Source organism: Typha angustifolia, chromosome 3, assembly GCF_048772165.1.
Source record: "Typha angustifolia cultivar Huaian chromosome 3, ASM4877216v1, whole genome shotgun sequence".
Lineage (NCBI taxonomy): Eukaryota > Viridiplantae > Streptophyta > Magnoliopsida > Poales > Typhaceae > Typha > Typha angustifolia.
This window is the reverse complement of record NC_133241.1, coordinates 8,229,299-8,254,514: the sequence shown is the minus strand read 5'-3', so window position 1 is coordinate 8,254,514 and position 25,216 is coordinate 8,229,299. Positions and strand designations below refer to the sequence as shown.

The 25,216-nt window shown below is 39.0% G+C and overlaps 3 protein-coding genes across 8 annotated transcripts; 1 reads left to right on the top strand and 2 right to left on the bottom strand.

Annotated features, from left to right (window-relative positions):
• Positions 1 to 1,251: 1,251 nt before the first annotated feature.
• Positions 1,252 to 5,186, bottom strand: LOC140779520 (BEL1-like homeodomain protein 1). 3 transcript variants are annotated; one of them, XM_073124630.1, is made up of 6 exons: positions 4,979 to 5,186; positions 4,690 to 4,800; positions 2,963 to 3,801; positions 2,509 to 2,876; positions 2,361 to 2,421; positions 1,252 to 2,268 (listed from the first exon to the last, which is right to left on the bottom strand). In XM_073124630.1, the coding sequence occupies exons 3-6, from the start codon at positions 3,713 to 3,715 to the stop codon at positions 1,498 to 1,500; spliced, it is 1,953 nt and encodes a 650-aa protein (XP_072980731.1). In that variant the 5' UTR covers positions 3,716 to 3,801; positions 4,690 to 4,800; positions 4,979 to 5,186; the 3' UTR covers positions 1,252 to 1,497. The 3 variants fall into 3 exon arrangements, with proteins under 3 accessions (XP_072980731.1, XP_072980741.1, XP_072980723.1); XM_073124640.1 differs by lacking the exons at positions 4,690 to 4,800; positions 4,979 to 5,186 and adding an exon at positions 4,540 to 4,650; XM_073124622.1 differs by lacking the exons at positions 4,690 to 4,800; positions 4,979 to 5,186 and adding an exon at positions 4,211 to 4,463.
• Positions 5,187 to 12,548: 7,362 nt separating this feature from the next.
• LOC140758235 (E3 ubiquitin-protein ligase PUB23-like) lies at positions 12,549 to 14,063 on the top strand. Its single transcript, XM_073094331.1, has one exon. The coding sequence runs from the start codon at positions 12,667 to 12,669 to the stop codon at positions 13,906 to 13,908; it is 1,242 nt and encodes a 413-aa protein (XP_072950432.1). The 5' UTR covers positions 12,549 to 12,666; the 3' UTR covers positions 13,909 to 14,063.
• A 1,294-nt stretch (positions 14,064 to 15,357) lies between these two features.
• LOC140780056 (uncharacterized) lies at positions 15,358 to 25,087 on the bottom strand. 4 transcript variants are annotated; one of them, XM_073125364.1, is made up of 16 exons: positions 24,557 to 25,079; positions 23,471 to 23,565; positions 23,163 to 23,372; positions 22,891 to 23,068; positions 22,662 to 22,801; positions 21,180 to 22,044; positions 20,950 to 21,059; positions 20,421 to 20,565; positions 20,276 to 20,344; positions 20,128 to 20,173; positions 18,583 to 19,025; positions 17,736 to 17,815; positions 17,341 to 17,476; positions 16,738 to 16,921; positions 16,070 to 16,152; positions 15,358 to 15,971 (listed from the first exon to the last, which is right to left on the bottom strand). In XM_073125364.1, the coding sequence occupies exons 2-16, from the start codon at positions 23,488 to 23,490 to the stop codon at positions 15,840 to 15,842; spliced, it is 2,841 nt and encodes a 946-aa protein (XP_072981465.1). In that variant the 5' UTR covers positions 23,491 to 23,565; positions 24,557 to 25,079; the 3' UTR covers positions 15,358 to 15,839. The 4 variants fall into 4 exon arrangements, 3 of the variants coding, with proteins under 3 accessions (XP_072981465.1, XP_072981463.1, XP_072981466.1); XM_073125362.1 differs by having other exon boundaries at positions 23,163 to 23,565; XM_073125365.1 differs by lacking the exons at positions 15,358 to 15,971; positions 16,070 to 16,152; positions 16,738 to 16,921 and adding an exon at positions 18,401 to 18,458 and having other exon boundaries at positions 17,342 to 17,476; positions 18,552 to 19,025; positions 23,163 to 23,565; positions 24,557 to 25,087.
• Between the last annotated feature and the right edge of the window lie 129 nt (positions 25,088 to 25,216).

Genomic DNA, 25,216 nt, shown 5'->3' with positions numbered 1-25,216 from the left:
TATGTTGTGAGGATCTTCTCCCTAGGCTTACTTGTCCTAAGGCTGTATACACTGTTGTTTTCAGAGTACGGGAAATTCTGTGATTCTATCTTATGATTCAATCCTTCACCATTGGAAGGGGAAAAAAAAAATGTCCTTTTTCACCTGCAATCTTGTAACTGAGCACATAATGTGAGGGTAATCGGCAGTCCCCCAGTGTAGGACCCGAAGGGGTCGTTGAGTTCATTGATGGCACCATAATGAACAAGTATTATTGATTTGGAAATTTACTTTTGACACCCTCAAAAGCGACCCAAGAAGCTCATAATCATAATTTTTGTGGCCCCTCGCTTGTCTGTTGGAAGCTTTTCTTTTTCTTTGAGAGAAATAGACAAAGAGAAGTATCCTCAAGGTATTTGATGCATTAACACTTGTTATTACATGGAAATCCTTAGCTGAGGATGCTGCTTTATTACTTCTCTTCATCTGACTCGTTATAAATTTTTATCATTTGTATATGTTCCAAACTTTAGTTTATTTATAAATTTAATTAGCTGCTTGAGTAACTAGGCGGTAGAAGATTTCTCCACTTTTAGCAGATCTTCCATTGGTTTCTGGTCAAAGGAGAAAAGGATTTCCAACTGATTGAGATGTACTATTCTCCATTAGTGTTCTTTGTCTCCTCTTTTTTCCTCTCCACTTAAGATTTAATTTTTGTACTACAACTATAGTTCAAACTTATTGCCATTTTTTCCGTTACAAGCCATCACAGAGAGAGAGACAGACAGACAGAGAGAGACAGAGAGACAGAGACGAAGAGATAGCATGTAGCATGTGCATGTAGACCCCCATGGTACTGTTCTCCTATCCTTGAGTTGGAAAAGCAAACAGTTCCATACATATGGAAGACTGGAACCCCATCAATCAAAAGGAAGCATTTCCCCTTCCCCCAAATTCATTGGTCTTCTCTTCCACTTTCCTCCACCTGACAGAGCCAACCATCCAAAATGGCACAGATAGGACTGGTGGGTCTCTTGGCAGATCCTCCTGTCTATTGATCAATCACGACCAACCCTGTTGCGAAACTATTCACATCATCACTTGCTTTTCTTCTCATTCACTGTTGCTCTTTGCCTAACAAACTCTCTCACAACGCAAGGTGGCACTACCAATCATGGGCTCTTTTCGCAAGTGCCTGTTCTTCTTCTCACATCCTTGACCTGTTCCTTTCTATCAGATCTTTTTGTTTGAATGATAGTTTAACCATAAATCTTGCAACATGCATTCATAATTCTTATGTATCCCTCCCCTCCCCCAGAGGAAGTACTACAACATTTATATACATCCTTAGCTCCTATGAAGTATAATCTCCTTTTGTTTGGGACTATTCTTCTATACAATATATGTAGTTGATTAATTACCACTCCTAGCTACAAACATTCAATTCTAAAGGAAAGAGAAAGACCTAAGTATATAACTAGGCCTAGCTCTAATACTTGTACAAGCACTAAACCTCTACTAGGCTACAAAGTCTCTCATCAGCTGAGCTGCAAACCTCTTCCTGCTTTGCATATCCATCTGATCGTATGCATTTGAAGGATTGGTGTTGCTGCTGTAGTCATTGCCTTCACTGCTCACCTGGATTCTTCTCCCCATTGCCATGCTCTCATTGGAGAGGAAAGATGGTTGTGCTGCAGAGAGAGAGAGGGTCTCGCAGTGTTGGAGTCCAAGGGTGAGGGAAACAGAATTGGATGAGAACCTTGGTGTGAATTGCTCAGAGCCAAACCTCTCCATTTCTCCGATCGGATACGCCGCGAAACCGCCGACGTTGTTGCTGTTTGTGTTGTTGCTACCCATCAAAGAGTAGCCTTGCTCCTCCACTCCCCCACTCCCTTCCATAAACTTCATCAGCAGCTCTCGGTTGCTCATCTCCTCTGACATGGCGTTCGGATGATGAAGAGACTCATCAAGACTCCTCGCCTTCTTGCGCTTCGGTAGCATTGATGCTGCTGCCGCCGCCTCTCTGTCGTCCTCGTCCTCGTCGTCGTCGTCGTCGTCGTAGTACCCACCTTGCTGTGATGCCATCGTAACCTTCTCGTTTTGCTCTGCTTTTGCTATGCCGTTCTCTTGTTGAGAGCTCGACATGGCTTCATTTTCTTTTTTCGCGCCGCTCTCGGTTGCGTTCTCTTCTGCATTGTTCTGTTCTTGATCCTTAGTCTCTTCTAAATACATCTCCTCCACCATTGGCTTCCAGAGCCGGACCCTGGCATTTATAAACCAATTCGAGACCTGCACACAGATAAATTTAATTAATTAATTAATTAATTAAGCAGGTTGTTGATATAATTCTTGGACGAATTCAATGGGAAAAAGTTTTATACCTGGCTCCTAGTAAGGCCTGTTTGCTTTGCAAGCATGAGCTTGTCCGAATCCTTGGGGTATCTGCAATCCAAGATCACATAATTAGACTTAATAAGGATTAATTTAATTGATCCATGTAACTCCACATTTACACACACAAACACTTACGGATGGAGGAAGTGCTCGAAGAGCCAAGCGCGAAGAATAGAGACGGATCGCTCCGGCAGGCCTCTCTGCGGCCGCCACGCGTTGTGCTGGATCATCCCTAGCTGCTGGAGCGCACGCTGCTGCCGTAGGTGGTGGTCGACGAACCGGAGTCTCGAGCCGACCGCCTTGTCGGTCTCTTCCTCTCCTAGACTCCTGCTCGTCGCCTGGATTTGGCCGGCGATGGCATCTCGAAGACACCGGAATTGCTTCGATATCGTTTGCAAAGCAAGCGCAGTGTATGTTCTTGCTGACCCACTTCCAGCGACTGCTTCAAAAGCTGACACTACTATTTGCATCTGCTGGTGGTATTGCCGATATCTCTGTTCCACCTTCAGTTTACATCGAACAAACGATAACAATAATTAGATACGACCTCCAAGATCCATATAAAAGATTTTTTTTTTTTAAAACTCACTTCATCAAGCATGTTAACAAGCTTGGCCTTCTTCATCTGAAGCTCCTGCCGCTCCGCCGTCGAGAGCTCGACCCTCGGCTCCTCCTGAGCGCTCGTTCGGCCTTCGGAATCCTCGGTGTTTTTCGCGGAGCTCTTAGAAGTAGCCCCCTTCGCCGCCTCGCCTTTGCCTCCCTTTCCGACGTTCACCACCTCATCTAGCAGTTGCTGAGCTGCCTTCAAGTACCTGGAGCCCATCAAGAAACTCTGCAGCCCATTAGAACCCCCCAAATGCCCCGCCGCCTCCTCGGCGTTCGACGGAGTTATCTCCCCCACCGGAGACACCATCTCGCGCGAAGACAGGCTGAGGGACAGCCCTTGCTGACGCGTCGACGGCGGCCGGTGGGGATTGAATTGCGGCGACGCCATGTCGATGGAGGTGGCTGACGGTGGCGGCGCAGCCCATAGGTTGTAATGGAGGCGGGGAACTAGGCCATGGATCCCGGAGATGTCGTGGGCGGCGGTGGCGGAGGCCGATTCTTGGGTAGGGAGCATCGGCTGGAGAGGTATGCCGACGATGTGTTGTTGTTGGCTATTATGTTGGCCGCCGGCGTTAGCGAAGCTCATCGGGTTCATCGAGTTCATGGAGTTCAAGAGGACCATATTCGCCGGAGCGGCAGCCGCGTCGGTGTAACCAACGTAGTTAGGATTCATGAGGTAGAGAGTCTGCAAGCTGTCCGTTTGGACTTCTTGGCCTCCATGGAAGTAGGTAGCCATATATGATCAACTCTTCTCAAAGACTAGCGTAGATAGATAGATAGATAGATAGATAGATAGATAGATTACTTTGGTGAATATTTTTCCTGCAATAAAACCATCAAGATATATGGTAACTAATTAGTAGGAAGATGATATAAAAAGTAAACTGCATCAAATTGACAGTAAAAAAAAAAGAAACTTTTTGCAATACTAATAATAGATCAAAGGAACACTATGAATTATAGAACAGACAAAGTCCTAGCAGTCGGTAACTAGCTAATTGCCTAGTCCTTTATTCTAATATTCACAGTAGTAGAAACAAAACAAATAACTTTTTTGATCAAGATCAACTCGGCGAAATTGGGATCATATGGAGAAATAGCAAGTAAGTTTAATTGGGGCAGTTCAAGAAATGGAGAGGAAAACAAAAGTAATTAAGGCAGCCATCTTCATCAAAGTGATTTAACTAGGTATACTACATCATGATTGGAAATATACATGAGAGATCCAAACCTTGAGCACGTGTGGGTGATATAGTAATGGTTATGGACTCCTCTCTCCTCCCTCTCCCTCTCCCTCTCCCTCTCTCTCTCTCTCTCTCTCTCTCTCTCTCTCTCTCTCTCCCTTAGGGAGCTACTACTATATATGATAAAAGGCTAGCTTAATAGAAGTCTCTCTTAGTGGAAGAACTGAGAGGATCTTAGACTACTAGTGTCAGAGTCCTAATCCCTGCAACCCTCTCTTCCTTTCTTCTCCATCTGATAAGGAAAAGAGCTAAAGAGACTATTTAATAAAGAATAGGAGAAAACGAAAAGGGGAAAAGAAAGGAAAAAGATACCCACCTATCAATTCTCTTATCCAAACCATCTTCCCCCCCTTCTTCCCTTCTTCCAATTATTTTATAAACAATTTCTGTTTTGGCTTCTCGGTACGTATGCAAAGAGGACTTGAGAAAGTCAATACACAAGAGAAGTGTAGTGCTGTATGTTTACCTGGGAGTCGATCAAAAGAAGGCATAGTCCAGTTGATATGACCATGACTTCCCTTTCTTAATATCACTTAGATGAATCAAGCATGCAGCGGCCTATCTCATCAGTGTGGTGCTGTGATGAGAGATGGAAAGAGAGAGATAGTCACATAGATAGAAAGAGAGAGATATAGATAGTTATATAATTGTACAAATTAAGAAGACATGTATATATATATAAAAATATATATATATATATATATATTGGAGGAGGTGAAGGAAATCTAAATAAGAGACACTGTTAGAGAACTGACAGATGTGTCAGAGGAACAAACAGCTGAAGAACGAGGAAACGTCGACTTCCAAAGGCTTTGATTCTATATGTATCTATGTATGCGTGGGGAAAGGAGCTAGAGATGTGGAAATTAAGAGGTGCTTCGATCTTCTCCTCTCTTCTCCTCTCTTCTCTTCTCTTCTCACTTCTTCCTCTCTCTCTCTCTCTCTCTCTCTCTCTCTCTCTCTCTCTCTCTCTCTCTCTCTCTCTCTCTCTCTGCATCCAAAAATTAAACATTTAGTTTCCCTTGCGTGTTGTATGTCTTTTGTCCTCATTCAACATGTCTATCATCTATCAGTCTACTCCTTGTTCTTTTTTTACAATTTTTGTGGTTGGATGCTGGAGTTGGAAGATAAAGCAATTGAAAGCTAAGGCACCCAACCAACCACCCCCATTACACCTACTAAGAGAGAGAGAGAGAGAGAGAGAGTACTGTAGTGACTAGCAAAAAGGTAAGACAAACCTGGAATTGGAAGTGAGACTTACCAAAGTCTTTCAAACGTAGCCAGCTTATATGTGTTTGGAGTAGTCTATACTTAAACTCTTTTCTCACCTATAAGTTTCTGGTGATGGTAACTTTTATGCTGCCATTCTATTCTCTACCAGTAATATATTCCTCCTTTTAGAACTGCATTTCTCTATCATTAAATAGACTACATCCTGAGCTTCAGATTTGATGGTGAGAAAGTTTCAGCTGGCTAAGAATACAATTAAAAAAAAGAAGAGAAAGGGCATGTGAATCTTATTTCCCTATCTCAAGATAGATCACCAAGTTACCCAAAATGAGATAATATATAATAAAAGAATACGGTAGCAAACAACATGTGACATAATGATCCCCATATGCAGCCTGTGTAACAGAATGTGTTCATGTGTGATTAAAGGAGGAGGGTTTTCTATCTACTGTCTTCTTACGCTGCATCCTTGTGGTGGGTCTCAGATAGTTATTTCCTTTATCATTACTGATTCCCAGTGCAGAAAAAGGAGCGCAATAATGTGTAATAATGGAGGACTTTTGTCTTCAAAAGAATCTTAAAAAGGACCATATATAATCCTTGTAGTCAGTCTCATTGGCTGTTATTTCTCAGTTGATGAGCATTTCATCGTTGTGAACATACTCTTTTACAAAGGACCATGAATTAATGCATCAGTATCATAATTATTATTATTATTATTATTATTATTTTCTTTTCTTTTTTTAAACTTTTGAACTGGGCTGCTGTGATGGCAATTTGATTGGGCATCCTTAATATAAAGTAAGCCACTTGGTTGATGCATTTATGTGTGTGTGGGTTCCGCAACCTATTTGGCAATACAATAAAAGAAACTTCAAAAACGTAATAGTTTTTTTTCTTTTGATAACTACCCTGGTGTTATGTTAGATGATCAGTTAACCTTAAAGCTTAAATTGTTAGATAATAAATGGACAACATATATTATACATTTAAGGTATACTGATAGAGAGAATGAGAGAGAAAATTACACTAATTAATATATATATATGTATATATATATTATGAGTGGCTGGTTAGAGAAGGGAGAAGGAATCAAAAGGGGCCTGGCCCTCTAGACATATAGCAAGAAAAATGTGGGTGTGACATGATGTCCTTATGTGACCCATAATATTCTTTGAAGAAGCCCTCCCTTATACGCAATCCCCCATCCCTTTGATATTTAGTTTCGCTTCATCTTCCACCACATAATCCTAAATGCTGCCTACCCACTTCCAATATTGTGAATACCCCACATTCATCCCCTTTTTTTTTTCCCTCACCCTTCATATCCCCTCATCCCTTTCCATTGATCTCCTTTTCTTTTTTTCTTTCTCTCTCTCCTTTGTTTTTCTAACTTTTTATCTTCTTTGTTGATAATTATGGCCACTACCACCTTCAACTTTCTCTAATCCCAGGCATGCCTTTCGCTTGGGCTACCGGATTCTTCAAACACAATTATATGAAGCTCTTAAAATAAATTAACCAAATAAATATGGAATTACAACCTTCCCATACCCCTATTAATGGATGCATATTTAAGCAACACGAAAGTTGATCATCAAAGTATGCGAAGCAAATGAAAGTATTTGACTTGATCAGCGGTGAGTCTTCTTCCTTCTCCGAAAGGAACACTTCTCTTTTACCGGTGAGAAAGTACGAAGATATCAGCCATGGGATGCGTATTATTAATGCCTCCATCATTGCCCTCCAACTTTTGGACAACTTTTTTCATATTGGAACGTAACAGTTCATGACATCCCTAATTTATCATAGAGTCCACTGTCACCTCTCCTAATATATATATATATTTATATCTATATATACGCCATGAGGTGAATTATGTACGTTTATTTTTCTTACACGTAGCAGACTAACTAATCATTATTAAGTACACAGTGCACGTGTATCTTATATTTGTGTCTTACCGAAGAGCATAAGTGTGATATATAGATATATATGTATACTTTTTGTTTAATGACGTTGTTAATATAAATATTAAATTAAAAAAAAAACTATTTTTTTTATAGGGGAGAAGATGGGTAGGGGTTGAGAAGCCGACACGTAGCGGTCTAAGCAAACTTATTAGTGTTAGGCCATCGAGAAGCATCATGGGTCCCACGTCTTTTTTGTATGTTCCCACGTGCCGCTTACCGTGACGAACTTGCCCACTCCCCGCTCCCGTCGGCCCCACCTCCCGGGCCGACACGTTTCGACATCTCATTGCATGAAACTTCTCCTCCTACTCCTCCTCGCATCCCGACGCGTGAGCATTCGTCGCTGTGACAGGGCGAGTTTTCGTGCTACGGTGACCGTAGGGAATCGGCACTAAGCCTACGGCTGGGCGGGGGCGGGGGGAGGCGGTGGGCCCGAGGAGGATTCGGTGGCCGGGTCACCATCCGCACGGGTGGGTCCCACGTGGAAAAGGTCAAGGCAGCGGCCAATCAGGGCCGAGCTGGCGCTGGGCCCCGCGACCCACGCGTCCCCTTCGTGGCACAAGTTTGCATTATACGCAAAATGACGAAATGAGCCCTGCAACGAAGAAATCTTCTTCTTCTTCTTCTTCTTCTTTTATTTTAAAAATATAATAAGCATTAATTATATATTTGTTAGTGTTAAAGATGTATATATATATATATATATAGAAGACTGAGTATCTAAGGACGACCCACCAATCACGTGACGCTCTTCAAACTTTTATGGATTCTCATGTAGAAAAATAATGCACGACAAGAGCCGACCTACGTAGATCACACACACAGCCTTAATTTGTCCATTGCCCAAAACTTCAAACCCATACATTAGTGTGAATCAATAATGTCATAAGCTTGATATACTCTATTTACGTTATATCTATATATATTCTCGATCTAGGGTAGTTCAAAGTACAAAGGTCCCTTATAACTTTGTGAGGGGGGTATGACATAAATGGTCAATGGGGGCATCATCATCGTCATCATCATCATCTTATGAGAGAGAGAGAGAGAGAGAACCTTTGGCGAAGGGTTATCTCAATGCTAGCTATACAGTAGCATCGTTGGAGGGACATGGCACTGTAGGAGGGAATTGATACTTGGTAGGTCCCTTTGTGACATGGCAATCTTGCCATCTGGTACCATCTTCATTTCTCCTTTTCTCGTCCTCTTGCTTCTTCCTCTCCTTGGTTGTGTAGCTAACTTTCCACTAGCTAGGTTTTTATTCCATTGAGATGAATTTGGTGGACTCAGACTAATCAAATTTGGAATTTGATTTTTTTTTTTTCTTTTTCCATTGGTTAGAATTTTTTCAAATTCTTCCAAGGTATACCTTGTAGCATAGTAGGTCGTTGTTTGTTAAGATAGTTGATTGTTAGTCTCTTACACTCAATCTCCAATTAAGCTCAACTATTAGTTATCGAGTATATATACATAAAAAAAATTGTTATCGACCCAAATAGAAATCCATGTCATGGATTACTCATCTAATTATAGACTTGCAAGATGCTCCGTGCATTCAAGCTAAGCAACATCAAACAAAAAAAAACAGCAATTTTTTGGAATAAAATTAAAGTCACCTTCGCACTTTTTATTAGCGCAAATCGTCATCTAGTGTGTCATTATCGATGTGACCCTTTTTGTATCCTTGCACACGATAGCGGTTTTCGAGCCAATCTTCTCACTAAACCTAACTCTTCAACATCGCATAGGATCACAATTAAGGCACTTGCGGACTTGAGGTAGTTCTCTTTCGCTTTGCGAAAAATGAGAATTTGATGCAACTCTTGAGAATAGAACAATGATCTACATGTGAATAAATGAGAGCATTGCTAACTACTCAATCATATACTAATATCTAGCAAGAGATGCGGAGACAAATGGAAGGGTTATTGCCTAGAGTTTTCTAAATAAAATCTCCAAAAAGAAGTTGATGTGACCTTGAAGCCTTTTCCTCTCCTTGGGCACCAATGGTACAAAAGCATGGAAGAAGTTTAAGCTCTCAAAAAGGGCATAAGGTTGCTTTATTCCAAAGTGCCATTTTATCTTTGGAATCCTCGGTGGGTTCTTTTGATTTTGATGCTTGTAATGCCTTGTCCTAAGGCAAATGCCTTTGGAAAGTTTTGAGCAACCACAAGCTATATGGGGATGAAAGATATATTGGAAAAGGATTGCATATCAGCAGTCACGTGTAACCTTTAGTTGATGTTGATGAATAGATACCATAATTATAAGGTATAGTTTTATATATATATCTACTTGCTATCCCTATGTATGCCGAGTTAGTTTATATTCATTCAACCCCTAATTGTTTTCTATTAGATGCGGATAATGAAATGCAATATAGAATTGGATATAGTTATGTTTGTCAGAATCACAGTGTAAGTTGGATCGTGACTCCTAATTCATTTGGGTACAAAAATGTGGCACTAAGTATAGTATTCTTAGAGATCTATTTTATTGCAATGTTGATATTTTGGGCTCTCTTTTGCCTAAGAATAACCCATATATTATAGGCCCAATGGGCCTAACATCCCAAGGTATATATAGGGTTTGGGATTTCTATCTTTCTTCTTGGTTAGGGTTCCTGTCTGAAGACATTAGGGTTTTGATTGTTCCATGTAAAGATGCAGAAGATTGGAGGTGATGGTGTCTTCGATCGCCATTGACACAAATTGGATCACAAATTGGTTCAAATTAGGATTCAAAGATGGTAGATTGGCCCGTGTTGTAGAAGTGAGATGCTCAATTTTTTTTTTTTTTCACATCGATTATGAACTAAGCACATAGGCTATAAGATTAGCATAAGAGATTAGCTCTCCCTAAAAATACAGATTAGTCGATTAAACAAACCCTTATAAGAAACAAGTCATAATTAATCCAAATTATACATATACCACGCTTTGAGGAAAAGTTTCTTAACATTTACAGGAGAGTCAAACCGATGAACTCGCTCATGAATTAATTAGTAAGAATAAACTATCTTTGCTACAGTAGTAGCTTATGAGATGCTCAGCATTGGATACAAATATTACCAACATCATTGATGGAAAATGAAAATAAAAAAACTTAGGTAGGCCTTGGGAATGGTATAGTTCTGCTGCTATCTTGGCCTTTAGGTTTGGGACAACATCCTCCAACCTTGTTCTAGTTAGTGTCATGTCAAAAAGATTTTGGAAGAGCATCAAAATAAAATATGATAGATATTTTTGTACTTTTAAAATTGGTAGGTGAATCACTTACCTAACTTGATCTCAGAAGGAGTATCACATGAATCAGATGAGCTAATCTAGGGGACAATTAGACTGCATAAAAGTAGTCTAAGTCGGTATAGTTGATGTAAGTAATATCCTGGCTTTCACCATGTTTCTCACGTGACTCAATATGTTTCTTAATGAACCATAAGGAATTAGAATGTGGATCAGGGAAATTTGCACCACTTTGTCCAATTAGATGAATATACACCGCAAGGAGTATAATATTCCCATTACATCTGGAAATTGCTCACACGGTTTCCTTTCAATAGTCAACCCTAGCATTGCGCTAGGATTTATGTAGCTCTTTTTCCCATCTTAAGAGGCTTTTCTTGCTATTGGCCAACATTTTATTCTCCTAGCTCGAGTGGTTAGAGGAGGGGAGATTTTAATCTTTTTGAGAGGTTTTCTTCTATTTTTCTTCTGTTTTCTCTCCCTCTTCTTCTCTTTTCTCTAGTCATTTCCAGTGTTAACCTTCTCTCTACCTTCATTGTCATCCGATTCCTCCTCTCTTCTTTTGTCCCTTATCTTCGCAACTATTCACATAGCCGATGATCTTGGCACTTGCTACTGCTGTCACCCCACCCAGTCACCATCGCTTTTGTTGTCATCAACCTGTTTGATATCAGATCCACCTCTTCCTACCCCGATTGTAACAACTAAAATGGCAGCTAATGGCTTTAATATAAATACCCTAAAAATAGGGTGTGAATGTGAAATGTTAATTCCCCTCACTCTTAACAAGTTTGAGTAGTCAAAGAACTTCTACAAGGATAGCTATGATTGTGACGAAGAAAAGTTGTTGCATTGGGATAAGACTCGATGAGATGAATAAAAGTATTTAATATGAAAAAAAGAAAAAGAAATACGAGAGTGAGAAAGATGAGAGAGTAATTAAACTAATACTTTTTAAAAATGCCAAAAAATTTAGTACTCTTGCCCTTAGGTTTATTTTTGTAGAGTTAAAGTTAGTCAGTCAGTGTGCTATACAAATTATAGACAAGAAAAAGGAATCGAATTGCAAATAGCTTAAAAGACCGAAGTCTTAATGTGAAAATAACTAAAACATAAGGTGTTATTTGAAAATAAAAAATCTTAATTAGTTTCGCCGCCGACGGAGCGAAAGAGACGCGCATCGGACTTAGACTTCCAAAGTGCGGAATCAAGAGGAGAGTAACCCACGTGAAGCTCACGACGTCTACCTCCTGTTAATGCGATATATTGACCATATTCAAGGATACCACGTAAGCCTTCTGAAAGGAGTTGACCTGTTTAAGACTTCCTCTGTGAACATAACTGTCAAATTAATTAGTAGATTAGAGAATTATTGGTTGAGCCCTATATTTTATCAAATATTTATAGATAATATTACGGCGAACTAAATGAACTCACTTTAAATTTTACCCCTATTTTTATGTTAGTGTTAACTTAGAACTATTTTTTTATAAATATTTGATAACTTGGTTTATAAATATTCAAACATTTCTATTCTCTATAGAAATTCTAACACATGGAAAATTAGTGTCAATGAAGCGTAATAGACGATATCTAAAATGGCTGATGCCAGGCATATTGTTAATTAATAAAAACAATTTAAAATTAATAGTGAAAATTCAAACCCGATTAGAAAAATGTCACCTAGTCTTGGTGTATGGCAGTATGGGGCTTAAATAAATTAGTCGGCAAGATGAATTTGAAGTCAAAAGGAAGCAACTGCCAAATTATTTGACCATTCAAAGAAGGATTGAAGTATTGGATTCCTACTTCCTAGCCAAACAGAATTTTGTCTCCTCCCCTTTTCTCTCTTCTTCTTCCTAAGTTTCCATGCATTGATCCTATCGGATAACCCATTAATCCTTCTTTCCTCTTCCTCTTTCTCGTGCACCCATATATACTAATACAATTAACAACTCCCACTCCCTCTTCTCTTGATCGCTACTTCCAAGAGTAATGGATTCAATTGAAATCCCTCACTACTTCATCTGCCCCATCTCTCTCCAAATCATGGAGGACCCAGTCACCACCATCACCGGCATCACCTACGACCGCCGCAGCATCGAACGGTGGATCTTCGTCGAGCACAACACGACGTGCCCGGTCACCAACCAGCCGCTCTTCCCCAACTCCTCCGGCGTCACCCCGAACCACACCCTCCGCCGCCTGATCCAGAGCTGGTGCACCACCAATGCATCTCGAGGCGTCGATCGCATCCCGACCCCGAGGGCCCCCCTCGATAACCGTGCCGTCCTCGATCTCCTCCGCGGCCTCTGTGACCCTCAGCAGCAGCTCAATTCCCTCAAAACGGCGGCGGCTCTCGTCGCTGAGAGCGAGAGCAACCGACGTTGCATGGTGCAACATGGCGTAGCGGAATGCATGGCTAAGTTGATCATTTCATGCTGCAGGAGTAACCATACCGATCGAGTTGAGCTATGCCTAACTATTTTACACTCGCTTCGACTCACTCCGGACGAACTCAAGCCCATACTAGTAGCAAACAACTCTGACCTAATCGATGAACTCACGTGGGTGTTACTGCATGGATCGAACAATAACAGTGAGATGATTACTACTACTACTACTACTAATACTGCTGCTGCTCTAGTGTTGAAGTCTATAATTGAGGTCACTAGTGATGCGGTATTAGAACGATTAAATCTAGATTTCTTCAAAGCAGTTAGTTCTCTTATCCATGATCGGATATCTAACCAAGTGACAAAGGCAGCATTACATGTGATATTGCATGCATGTCCATGGGGAAGGAACCGAGCCAAGATCGTCGAATCCGGCGCGATGAAGGAGGTGATCGAGCTCGAATTAGCCTCACCAGATAAGAGGACAACCGAGCTAGACTTAGCCATACTGGACCATCTATGCTCATGTGCAGATGGGAGGGCTGAGCTGATCCGGCATGCGGCGGGAATCGCCGTGGTGGCGAAGAGGATACTGCGTGCATCGCCGTCGGCTGATGATCGGGCGGTCAGGATCTTGTTGTCGATTTGCCGGTACTCGGCGACAGGCGAGGTGTTGCAGGAGATGGTGAGGGTGGGGGCTGTGTCTAAGCTGTGCTTTGTGATGCAGGCTAATTGTTCTACAAGTGTGAAAGAAAAGGCTAGGTGGGTTCTCAGATTGCACTCTGGGGTGTGGAAGAATTCACCATGTATTGATGCTTATTTGTTAACAAGGTATCCTTGATGTAGAAATTTAGAATTCCAAAGTAATTGTACTTTGAAGAGATTGGAGACTTAGATGTAATAATTACATTGTCACATAAGTGATTGTAATCAGGAGATTCTTGTGAACTCTTTAAACAAAAGTTATTAGTGGGAACGATAAGAACGGTTCTTGGTGTTGGTCGGAACAACCTGGCAATGATACAGGGAATTAAGGCCGTGTTTGCTTTGAGTTTAGAAATCGCTCTTTAACTGGTTTAGAGACTCCTAAATTAATATAATAATCAATTTATTTTTATCTTTTTATATCTAATTAAGTTTACTTTTTAATAAATTAAAATTTTAAAAAAAAAACTAACTAATTATGTTTAAGGCTTAGCTTCAAACCAAAATTTCCCTACCTGGTAGAAGTTTGTTTTAGATTGGACCATGGCTTGGGCTGTAGAGATTTCACACGGAAATATTTGGGAGCTAAATAATGAAGTACAAGACTTTGATGAAGGATTAGACTGAAAAAGCTATTCTTATTAGCCATATTTTATAACGAGAGATATGACTTCTTCTAGTTCTAGATTTATTTAATTGGAAATTACTATTGTTCATTGGGTTGCCTCAGATTTCTTTCCCGATTTGGCCAGTCTTACACAGCACCATTGCAGAATTGACCACGTGGATGAGGAAAAAGAGGTCGATTTCTTGAGTGGACAGCGTTGGTATTTGATGATAGATAGTTCATCGTAGTCCATTTCTTAAAAAGATTAATTATCTAATTTATATATCGGGGAGGCTTGACCTTTTTGTCTTGTATATGGTTAACGTAAGAGGTCGTACTATTAAAATTATTTTTAATCCACCACTAAACGTACCATGAGTTTGGATTGAAGACTTTCTATCAGTTAAAATCGATCAGTAGAATGGAATGAGACTAACGAGACGATACACTCCCCAATTCGATCTCCTAAGAAAACTGATGCCTGAGATACGACAGAGTGTGTGAAAGCAGCAAGGAATTCAGACTCTTATTTCAATCAGAGAAGCCAAGTATGTCAAATGCACCAGTCCTCTTAAACTCAAACCACAAGTTTATTTAATCTAAGACCGAAACCGCAGCGAATAAATTTGACTGAATTGATAAGGTAGAGACGACCAACGTAAATGCAGTCGGTGGGCAAGGCACATCCATCCTGTTCGCCTTTGTAGACTCTTCAAAGTTCAACAACAAAATTGGTATCCTGTCATATAAAATTATGGACAAACATTGATGCATTGAAACTATAAGCTATCAAAATTAGTGGCAGCTGTCGTGGATGACTCATAGTAGCAGAAAGGAAATAAGAAAGAGTACGACTGCAGCTTAAAGACAACTCCACATCGGAGCGAATGGAACTGCCGAACTGGAGCAAAGAATTTTCTCAACAAAAAATAAAAGAACAAAAGAAAAGAAAAGAACTGGAGCAAAGAAAAATTGATATATGAATAAACTGCCTACTTGTTCATTGAACTATGTATGCAATTGGTTTGTTAATAGTATCCATATAAAAACTCACTTCTTGCACTTCACACATGGAAACCTCGAGAAACAAATTTAAATAAAAGAATGTGACAACATCCAACACCTATGACAACTCAATACCTAGATAACTCTATGCCTTTGCTTCAATATCAACTATCCTCATTCATCTTCTGCAGCTGGGAGAAAGAAGAAATAAATACAGGACTTTTATATACAACTGTACAGTTTTGAAAGGGATAAACAGTACCATCCCAAATCCAAGAATCGCCTCAACTTTCATTTATGCACAGTAAGTAACCGAAAATGTGGACCAGTAGTGGGAGTCTACAACTGCTAACTAAGCAGACAGCCTTCGAAGTTTGTGCGTGTTTATGTGCTCTTTAATAGCTGGTAATCTGTCTGAGCGATGCCAATATATACAAATTCCAACTGAACTCTGTTCATTCTTTTAAACTGACTTGAGTACGTGCCTTTTCATGAATTTCTGTAATTAGTTCACGTAACTCTGGGAACACAGAAACAAGCACCAGTTCCAGCGTAGTGTATGCAAGCTGCTTGACACAGACAGTAGACTGCAGCACAACATATATTCTCTCAGAGACAACTATTGAACAGGTTACTCTAGGATTCCTAGTATCATATATATGCTGAAAAATATTAGATGGCTTACCTGGAGAAAGTAATAGATGTCCCTTGCGCAGCGTCGGTACTGATTATGCCCAATTAAGCTGACTAATGCAGTTGGGGCTCCATCTGGAAACGGCGGTTCATGTCAGTTAAACTTGTCATACTAACATAGCAAGATAGTCATGGACTGATTCCCTATGAAAATAAAATATGGATATGGGAAAAAACACGTCTAATTAGCATATCTATGATCTCATACCACATCCAAACTAGCAGAACCCAATTCTGGCCTATGATAATGCAACAAGATAAGCAAAGCTGTTACTTCCAACCAAGGTTTCAACTGCAACTCACACACCCCATCTAGATAGCTTAATGGCATAATATGTGCTTGGTGGCATACTACTCTGCCTATGAATAATTCCAGCCAGAATGGTGCTTAGTGTATAGCCAGACTGAGGTGGCTCTCCAATACTCACCAAGCCATATGACACCTTAATCTACAGCTCCATCTATTTGCATTTGCTACATAGATTGTTTTCCTCCATTCAGCTTTTTAAAGTGTAACATTCTTTATCAAATCAAGTGTTATCAGATAGACCAGAAAACTCATGATGCTTAACAACATGCCTGTCAATGAAGGTAATAAGTATTGGAACTGATATGTAAAAATAGAAAGCACCAAAAAACTATGGAAGAAGATTGTCTCACCAAGTAACATTTTCTTAACATCACTTGCTCTACGAGATGCCTCAAGCTGCAGCTCGAAAGAGCTCGGCCTGCTGGCCTTATCATCATATATATTTACACTTTGTTTCTCATTGAATTGATTTTTTTCTGTCCTCCCTTGAAAGCTCTCTAACCTTGTAAAGAATGTGCCATTAGGCCAGAGAACCTGTGAAATAGAATTATAGAAATTACCATATTAAAAAGGGAATGTCAACATTTGTTCATTTCGCATATTAAAAAGGGGATGTCATACAACATCCTTGATATTCTAGAAATTTAGAAAGGGAAAACAAACATGCATAGGTGTTGTCCGTTTCATGCCAAGTTCTGTTAGCATCCATGTATGAAAAATGGGTGTCTTTGATGCATAAAAGAGATCTTTTGGACAACTTAGTTAAACCTGAAAAAACTCTTAGAACCACAATATGTTAGGTTAACTACCAACGGTCCACAGGAAACAATAGAAAATAAATTGTGCTTATATTTGTAGTAGCTAGAACATAACAAGAATTTACAGAGGTATTGATTTTAAAAATTAAATATTCTTCTGCCTAAACGGTAAGCATGGAATACATTTCTCCTTACATCTTGAATCCAACGAATTCCTTGTGCAATGATATCACCCCTTCGAAGCCAATGGATATGCCTTATAATCCAATCATCAATTGCATCTTCCATCATCAACTGCAAAATTTGTTTTGAGATCCAAAAAACCTGTCTTCTGCAAGGCATACAAAGTTCATGTGAATTTCTAATCTTCACAGTTCAAGGTACTAAAAGAAATTAGCAGAAGCTTCCTAAATGCTCAGATCAACAAAAGACATTATGCAGAATCAAGGCTCATCAAATAAAACTCATTACAGTTATAGTATCTCATATAGTACTTTACAGGAAATGTTAAGAGTAAATGTCATGATATGACTTGAGTTGATGAGAAAATCCAAGAAAATATGATATAGCAAATTAGATATGTAGCAGACCTCAGCCAACCTCTCCGTTTCAGTTGGAATATCTTGTCAACAAGATTCAACAATGGCACACTAACATTTGGAGGCGTCCACTGCAGAAAAACCAAAGGTAAAGCATAAGGAATGATATAAGTGCCCAAGCGATTACATACTAAATATTGACATAAAAAGAGTTCAGATGATCCATGAAATATTATATGTTTTATTACGGACTGGATATATCCTTGGGAAGTAAGGCAAAATATATAAAGTATGCTTCCTGTTCAGAAACTATTGCAGTAATTTTCACTTCAGTTTTAGAAGGATACAATGGGACTGATGGAGTTCTCGAAGCTGGATCCTTTTAGTTCAACAAATAAGTTGTGATTTTGGACTAGGGAGGATGAGATATTATCCATCTGACCAAACAGGAATTAGATTTGTTTATCCATCTTAAATTCATAAACAATTCCCTTTCACTACTAGCTTGGACTCCAAGCGCAAAATTACATAAAACTTGATTAGTTTTGTTTGCTAAGATAAATGATCACAAATTGATCCATGAAAGTATGGGATATCCAAGAGAAACACACTAGATATATCATACTCCTTAGTACAAAAATATCAAGTTTCAGGATAGAATGTTAAGGCATGTTTGAACTTCCCATGTAATTTTTTCCTTTGTCAGACATTAGTACCTTATACGAGTGGTGACTAGTGAAGTTAAGCAAATACACCGTCTCAAGTACAAATCTTCTGTAACAGAATTTACAAGCTTAACTAAGTGTGGTCAAGTATATGAAATGAGTGAGAGAGAAAAGGCAAGTGACATGAAATCAGGAAGAAAACCTAAATTGATAAAGTTATGAGCAAGTAGTACCCCAGGTGGCATTCCAGTAGGATCTTCATTTGAACCCAGAGATAAAAATGCTTTTGAAGCATCAAAACTGGTCTTATCAAATTTGTCTAATTGTTGGCTTCTCTGAGATTCCAAACTAGAAGATTCCTCAATGCGTTTGACAATACGTGGAGGAAACTCTTTGGAGTTCAACTCATTATCTGAATGCCACCCGTTGTTTACTGCCAAAGGCCGGTCTTCATAATGGCTTTCATCATCAGACAAGCTACGAGAAGTTTCAATATTACTAAAAACTGGACTGTGCTTATTTAGGTCCTCCTCATTCCAGGAGAGTGCCAAGCTCTTCTCCACTGATGGGGAAGAAGATAACTGAGATGGTGATGAGCCAACAACTTTACGCTTGAGACCATCTGAAACACCTTTAAACTGGCGAACGATATCGTCCATAGCATCATCTACATTAACTGTTGCATCAATATTTTATTTTAGAAAAAGAAGATGAATCGTTTAAAATTCCACAAGTATCAATGTAGAAATAAGAGATAGCACTCCTTAAAAGACAATTGACAAGAATTTTTGTTTAAGCAGAATGATAGATTCGAATATTAGACTCTGAAATATACCATGCACAACTTTTTTAACTTGCCAAAAACAGATAAAATTGAGAAAATAGCATCAGTGTCATCCAAACCTAAAAACAGATAAAATTGAGAAAGTAGCATCAGTGTCATCCAAGGGATATATAATAGAGCACAACTTTTGATTGAAAAAGCACAATTGATGGGCCGAAGACAAACACACAACAGCAAGTCTATCTGAGTCAAAACCTTCTAGAAATACTCCGAAAGGAGGCAAATTTAAGCAACAATATATGGGCCTCTTAAAAAGCATAGTATGTTAGATAACGATATTGGAGATAAACCTAATTGTACTGATTAGGCACATGCTAAGAAAGGAAGCCTCTCGAATTATCTAAACATGAAAAGTCTCTAGCGAATGAGGAAGAGAATTCATTTAACAGGAAGTTTCGTTATCTCTAAGGGACAAACAAGCACAAGAGGAAATGGACCTGCAGTGAACAAACATATATTAAGGAGATAAAGCCATAAAAGACCATTAGCTGTAGCCTGTATTATAAGGCACAGTTGCAGGAAATTGACTAGTGCTGCTATACTCATATCCTTTACTTGAGTCCATTTTTTTCTGATTGCAGATTGAGAAGGAAAAGGAAAGACCCCTCCATATTAAGCCAAGCAGGTCCCAAATTCTTGTAGCATAAAAACAATGGTCTACTAGAGGATATCAGCTTTCTCAAAGCAACTAGACATATAAAAGATAAATAAGTAAATAAACAATGGATCTTTTCAAATAAATAAAAAAATAAAATACCCAGTGGACAAGGCAATGACTTTTATAGCATAACCCAAGTTTCCTATCACCACAGCAGATTAAATAAAGGCTGAAACTAGTAATATGGCCAGAGCCATCTCCTTACTATAAAATTGATGAAGGAACTTATTAATTAGTGCATCTAGGTATAAGAGAATTAAAAAACTACATGCTTACCTGCCAATGTTTTCATAACTGAGGTAGATTTTCCAAATGAGTAATTCTGCAAACAGAGAAAAGGGATAACTATCTCAAGAAAGTAAAAGCTGTCTGAAGATAAAACTGTCCTTTCGCTAACTCCTCTGACATAAAATCAAGTTCATACCTTTGAAGAAGCACTTAAAAAGTCCCAGACTTCATGCTGCTCTGCTAAATTCGCTATAGACAAGAGGTCCTGCAAAATCAATCAGAATAATGTCAAGCTTGCCCAAATTAATTTCAAAATTATGTGAGAGACAGTCCAAGCATACTTGGAGATATTTGTCTAGAAGAATACACCGCTGATGCACAAAATAATCATCAATACTGGATGAAAGAAACCTCTTTGGAGGCAAATGTAATGAATAATTAGGTATCTCTTTTAGCTGACGATGCAAACGCTCAAAATTTCGATATCTGCAAATAAAAGTTAAGGGTTACCAACATATAAGATATAATAAGTTGCTAAATACACACTAGACAATGAAATATAGTTTTGTGATACTTTTTTGAGTTTTTTTTTACTTCATACAACATTCATGTTAACTAATAATATCAGGTATCATTGGCCTTCATTCTCTAAGAATGCATCACAGAAGAGATTTATGTATGTCCTTCATATAAAACAAGATTAATGCTTCAGGCCTGAAACTCGATTATCAAGAAGTCAATCTTGTGCCAATACACAGTGTAAGCAAAAAATTTAGTTAGTGTGATGAGTAAGTTTCTCTCCAGCATAAGAATTAAAGAATGGATGGCAAATTTATATAAAGCCTCGAAGGATGTCTAGAGAAAGCATGCCTTCTTTTCACAAACCAGGTCTCGTTATCTGCATTAGTTACATCAGTTACAGCAATTGAATAAACTGCAAAAGATTTCGATCCAAGCTTCTCAAAATATGCTCCAACAACCTGCAAAGAAATTTTAAGCACAATAGTTAAACTTCTATTATACAGAAATTACAAGAGGATTCAAATGCATTCACAGAAACAAAGTCATAAACAACATGGCGTATTGTAAGAAATTCTCACCCGGCACCTAATCTTTGGAATATGCGAGGAACCCTCACTATGTGAAGCAAATTCAGAAATATGCTCTTCTTTATGCTTGCTAAGATTCGTGTTTTCCAGGGAAGCAATAGTTTCACCACTTTTGCCCATAAATGTCGTGTTAATATCAGAAGTGCTGCTTGATCGCTTTATCTGACCTTTCCTGCTTTTCAATATCTTTGACGAACTTTCTTGACCATCATCACAAAAATAAGGCCCCTCCATAGATTTCTCAGTGATAAGATCTATGGAATCATGTGGCCTGTTATTTGTCACTACTTTTGACCGAATATTGTTATCAGATAGGTGCATTAAATTAACCATATATTTATCATCTATGCGGGTAATTCTTTCATTTAAACTGATTGATAATTCCTTCCTTGTGGCTCCTGTATGTACAGTGTCATCCACACCTCGGAAAGAACTTTTTACTAGTCCGGTTGGAAGTCCTGCTTTAGAGAGATTGGCACTCTTCTTTTTGTAGTTCCTTCCTTTCGTCCACATGTTTTCAAGATTCTCAGGGGCAAGTACTTCAGATCTCCTTTTGTTAACAGCCTCAAATGTTGTTGCCCAATCTGCTGGCCGAGCCTGACTATGAATCTCTGAGACATCCTTTACTGTTTCTAAGTTGCCATGTTCACTACCAAGACTTCTTTCTTCGCTACTTTTAACCACGGTCAAATCACTTGACAGATTAGAAGTTGTAAATCTTTGTTCAGGTTGCCAACTCTGAACAGAATGATTATAAGCAGGACCAGCTGCATTACTTGACCTATCAGGGTCAGCATCTCTGCTGCTGTCATCCTTATTGGCTAGGAAGATGTACTCGATTAACTCATTTATGTACCTAAAAAGAAGAAATTCTTTTCATGAAGTTGAAATTTGATTACCAATAGGCATTTAGAAAATCAATGGCAATTGAATACCAACTGAACCATATAACAGAAGATTACAGTTCATTTTGCATTCTTCCTTTACACCATTTTGTACTAAATTGGTACCATAAAGATCTATATAATGATTGACCAACCCTAAATAATTGACTTACTCAAATTTGAAGAATCTTAATTAAATTGGAGATAAGACCATGTACAAGAAAATCAATGTGTTCTTACAGCTAAGGATTTAACGACAAGCCTTCAGCTTTTAGCTAAGGTTATGCTTTTCAACTCTAGTTTCTTGCTGCTCACCAACTGTATATTCTTGTACTAGGAAAGTATCTTAAAATGTGGTTTTGCTGCATAAATCCTTTTTGACCATAATGAATAGAAAGACAATTAAGAAAATTCAGCTTATAGGGAGAGTTTTGGTTAATTACATTCTTTGGAGTTTGGATCACATTAATTAATAGATAACACTACAAAGGCTCTAACTTTATTAGCAAAACATGAGAAATTTAAATAAAATTTGAAGAAAAAAAAAGAATAGCAAATCATAAATAATTAATGCAATTTAAGATTTTACCCAGGGCATGCCAAGTTCATGACAGGTTGCAAAACTAGGCAGGTTAACAACTCTCTGCTGAAACAGCGAACCAATGGGCATTGAGCTTCTTGAGGTTTCAAGACTATGGCCAGAATTCCGCCAACAATTCGTTGAAGAACCTGCAAAGTAAAGATACTGAAACCCATGTACTATGAAGATTACATTATAAGAAAATAAGGACAACCAAGGAATGAATGCTTTGTCACACCTTGTGCTCAGATTCTGCAGATAACAAAGCAGGATGAAGTTCCCTGGATGCTATTAGATGGCGCTTCAACCTGTCATCTCTTTCCTCAAAAGATAGTGTTGCCATGACATTGACACCTATCTCGGATTGATTTCTTCTGTAAAGTTCCAGCTGGTTCGTTATCAAGTCAACCATATCCCTGGAACAAATGCAATTGATTATGACAGAACTTGACTATGCTGAGAGCTTAACAAAAAGCTTGTTGTTGACTCAGATAAGTGACCCAAAAGCACCTTGTTAGCAAGTCGACAAGGTTGATATCTTTGACCCTCTCTGATATTTCACCAAGCACATCAAGTATTAAGGCACGTATTAATTCTGGGGCCTCTTTGTCAGGACTTATAGATGAATACCATAGATCTACAACAAAGTCCTGCAGAATCTTGTTAATAAAATCCTCAATAGCAGCCTCAACAGAAGGTGAGTCAATTTTCCTCCTCCATCTTGAAGTGGGTAGCACAGTTGAAAGACGATAGTCATTCACAGATAACTGATTTTTAGCCAAATGAGATAAATATGTCAGCTTACGGGTTGGCTGCACCTTCCAGCGGAGCTCCACATTATAGGAGAGGTAACGGAAGACTGAGAGTATAAGAATTGACATGGGGATATTTGTCCACATTGATTTACTTGTATCTGTAATAAAAAAAAAAAAAGATGATAAGCATTACATGAGAAAAATGACAAAATTCATAATACAAAAAAACATTAAGTAAATTAAGCAACCTATTACATCCATATTATCAACTACTTGATTGAAACTAAATTCAGCATGAACTAGCTCGACTCAAGTCAGCTGCATGCCTATATAGCAACATAACTCAAATCTGTTAAGTGACTTGCATAAGACAACCACAGACAGGTACGTACACGACTAAAGACGGTTTACACAAAATTACACATCAACTTGCTTATACCTATAAGTCTAAAATCTGCTATGGCATTTCACATGTAGCCCATAATATGGAGCAAATTTTGTATTAGGTTGCTGAAGATCAGATGATATTAATTATAATACTACTTAGCATGAAAGATTTTAATTTTAGTCCACTTAAGGTAGCCCAAAACTACTTTGTTGGGCTGCATAACCTAAAATACTAACAGAAATCAAGAAAGAGAGTCATGAATCAACATTTATGACATGGACTTGGCCTATTTATAATACTTATAATCTTCTTATATGTGTCGTCTCAACTTATTGGTAGTTAGCCACAAATTAAAATGCAAAGCAAAATATTGACAGCAAAAAGACAAGTGCATTCTCAATCCTTTCTACTCTAGTCAACACCTTCCTGGTACACCGTCATACTAATCTTGGCAAAGGAAAACCGTGGAGAAGTAATTCCAAACTTTCTCTTTCATTTTCCCCTTCTCCTGTGTCTAGCACATTGCAAATTCATATCAAATTATCAAAATTATTATTTTTCGATTCTCAAGAATCATAGTATGGTGCAGTCAACGCAGAAATATATGCAAAATAAAAGGGTAACCGGAGCAAGAAAGATCCGAGTCTTTCCACTTACTTGTTAAAATTATACAAAATTCCTTTCATCTAAACTTAATTTAACGAGCGAATACCTCCATTCTTCTATAAATCGAACGAGAGATAGCCAAGAGAGGCACTTACGTGACAAGAAGTAGGTGATGGCGAAGACGCATATGGCCCACCAAACGGTTCGCACCTTGGCCTCCTCGATCAAGTCTTGCAACGTGTTCATCGGCCTCATGGCATCCGAGCTCGCGAGATCCAACCCTAGGGTTCTCGCGCGTCGAGTCCGACCAACTTCTAGGGTTCGGTGCGGCGAATCGTTCCCTCGCCGAGACCTAGGAATAGATCGATGCGAGCAGAGAAGGAAGGATCCCTTACTTTGAAAATCCTAGGTGGGAGGGCCTCTCCCACAGAGCTATGAGCGCCAGTTTCTTTCTGTACGGCATATAGGAGAGAGGGTGGTGGTGGAGATGAACTCGTCGGACTTTTTGTACGGCGGAAAGGACCAAATTGCCCCCCGATGGAAATAGGATGGACCAAAGCTCGGGGACACGTGGAAGTTTCTTACTGGCAAAAGCCGTATCCTGGCAGGTATATGAACTCTAAATTAATTTCCGATCGGCGTAGCATCGATGATCGGACGGCCCTCTCGTGAGACCTCTGTGTGTTTGTAGCGCGAAAGTTAAACCGTCACGACGTGCATACAGATCATATTGTATCCAAATGACACATCTCTCACTTTCTTAAGCATTTTCTCCCCATCCTCTACAGGGTTACTTTCGTAATTCCAGAAATATT

Coding starts and splice junctions, on each gene's coding strand:
- LOC140779520 (XM_073124630.1), bottom strand. CDS start 3,715: ATGGCTACCTACTTCCATGGAGGCCAAGAAGTCCAAACGGACAGCTTG. Junction 2,877..2,962: donor TTGTTAACATGCTTGATGAA/GTGAGTTTTAAA, acceptor TGTAAACTGAAG/GTGGAACAGAGATATCGGCA. Junction 2,269..2,360: donor CAGGCCTTACTAGGAGCCAG/GTATAAAACTTT, acceptor ATCTGTGTGCAG/GTCTCGAATTGGTTTATAAA.
- LOC140758235 (XM_073094331.1), top strand. CDS start 12,667: ATGGATTCAATTGAAATCCCTCACTACTTCATCTGCCCCATCTCTCTC.
- LOC140780056 (XM_073125362.1), bottom strand. CDS start 24,656: ATGAGGCCGATGAACACGTTGCAAGACTTGATCGAGGAGGCCAAGGTG. Junction 23,566..24,556: donor CATCACCTACTTCTTGTCAC/GTAAGTGCCTCT, acceptor TTTTTATTACAG/ATACAAGTAAATCAATGTGG. Junction 23,069..23,162: donor CTTGTCGACTTGCTAACAAG/GTGCTTTTGGGT, acceptor CATTTGTTCCAG/GGATATGGTTGACTTGATAA.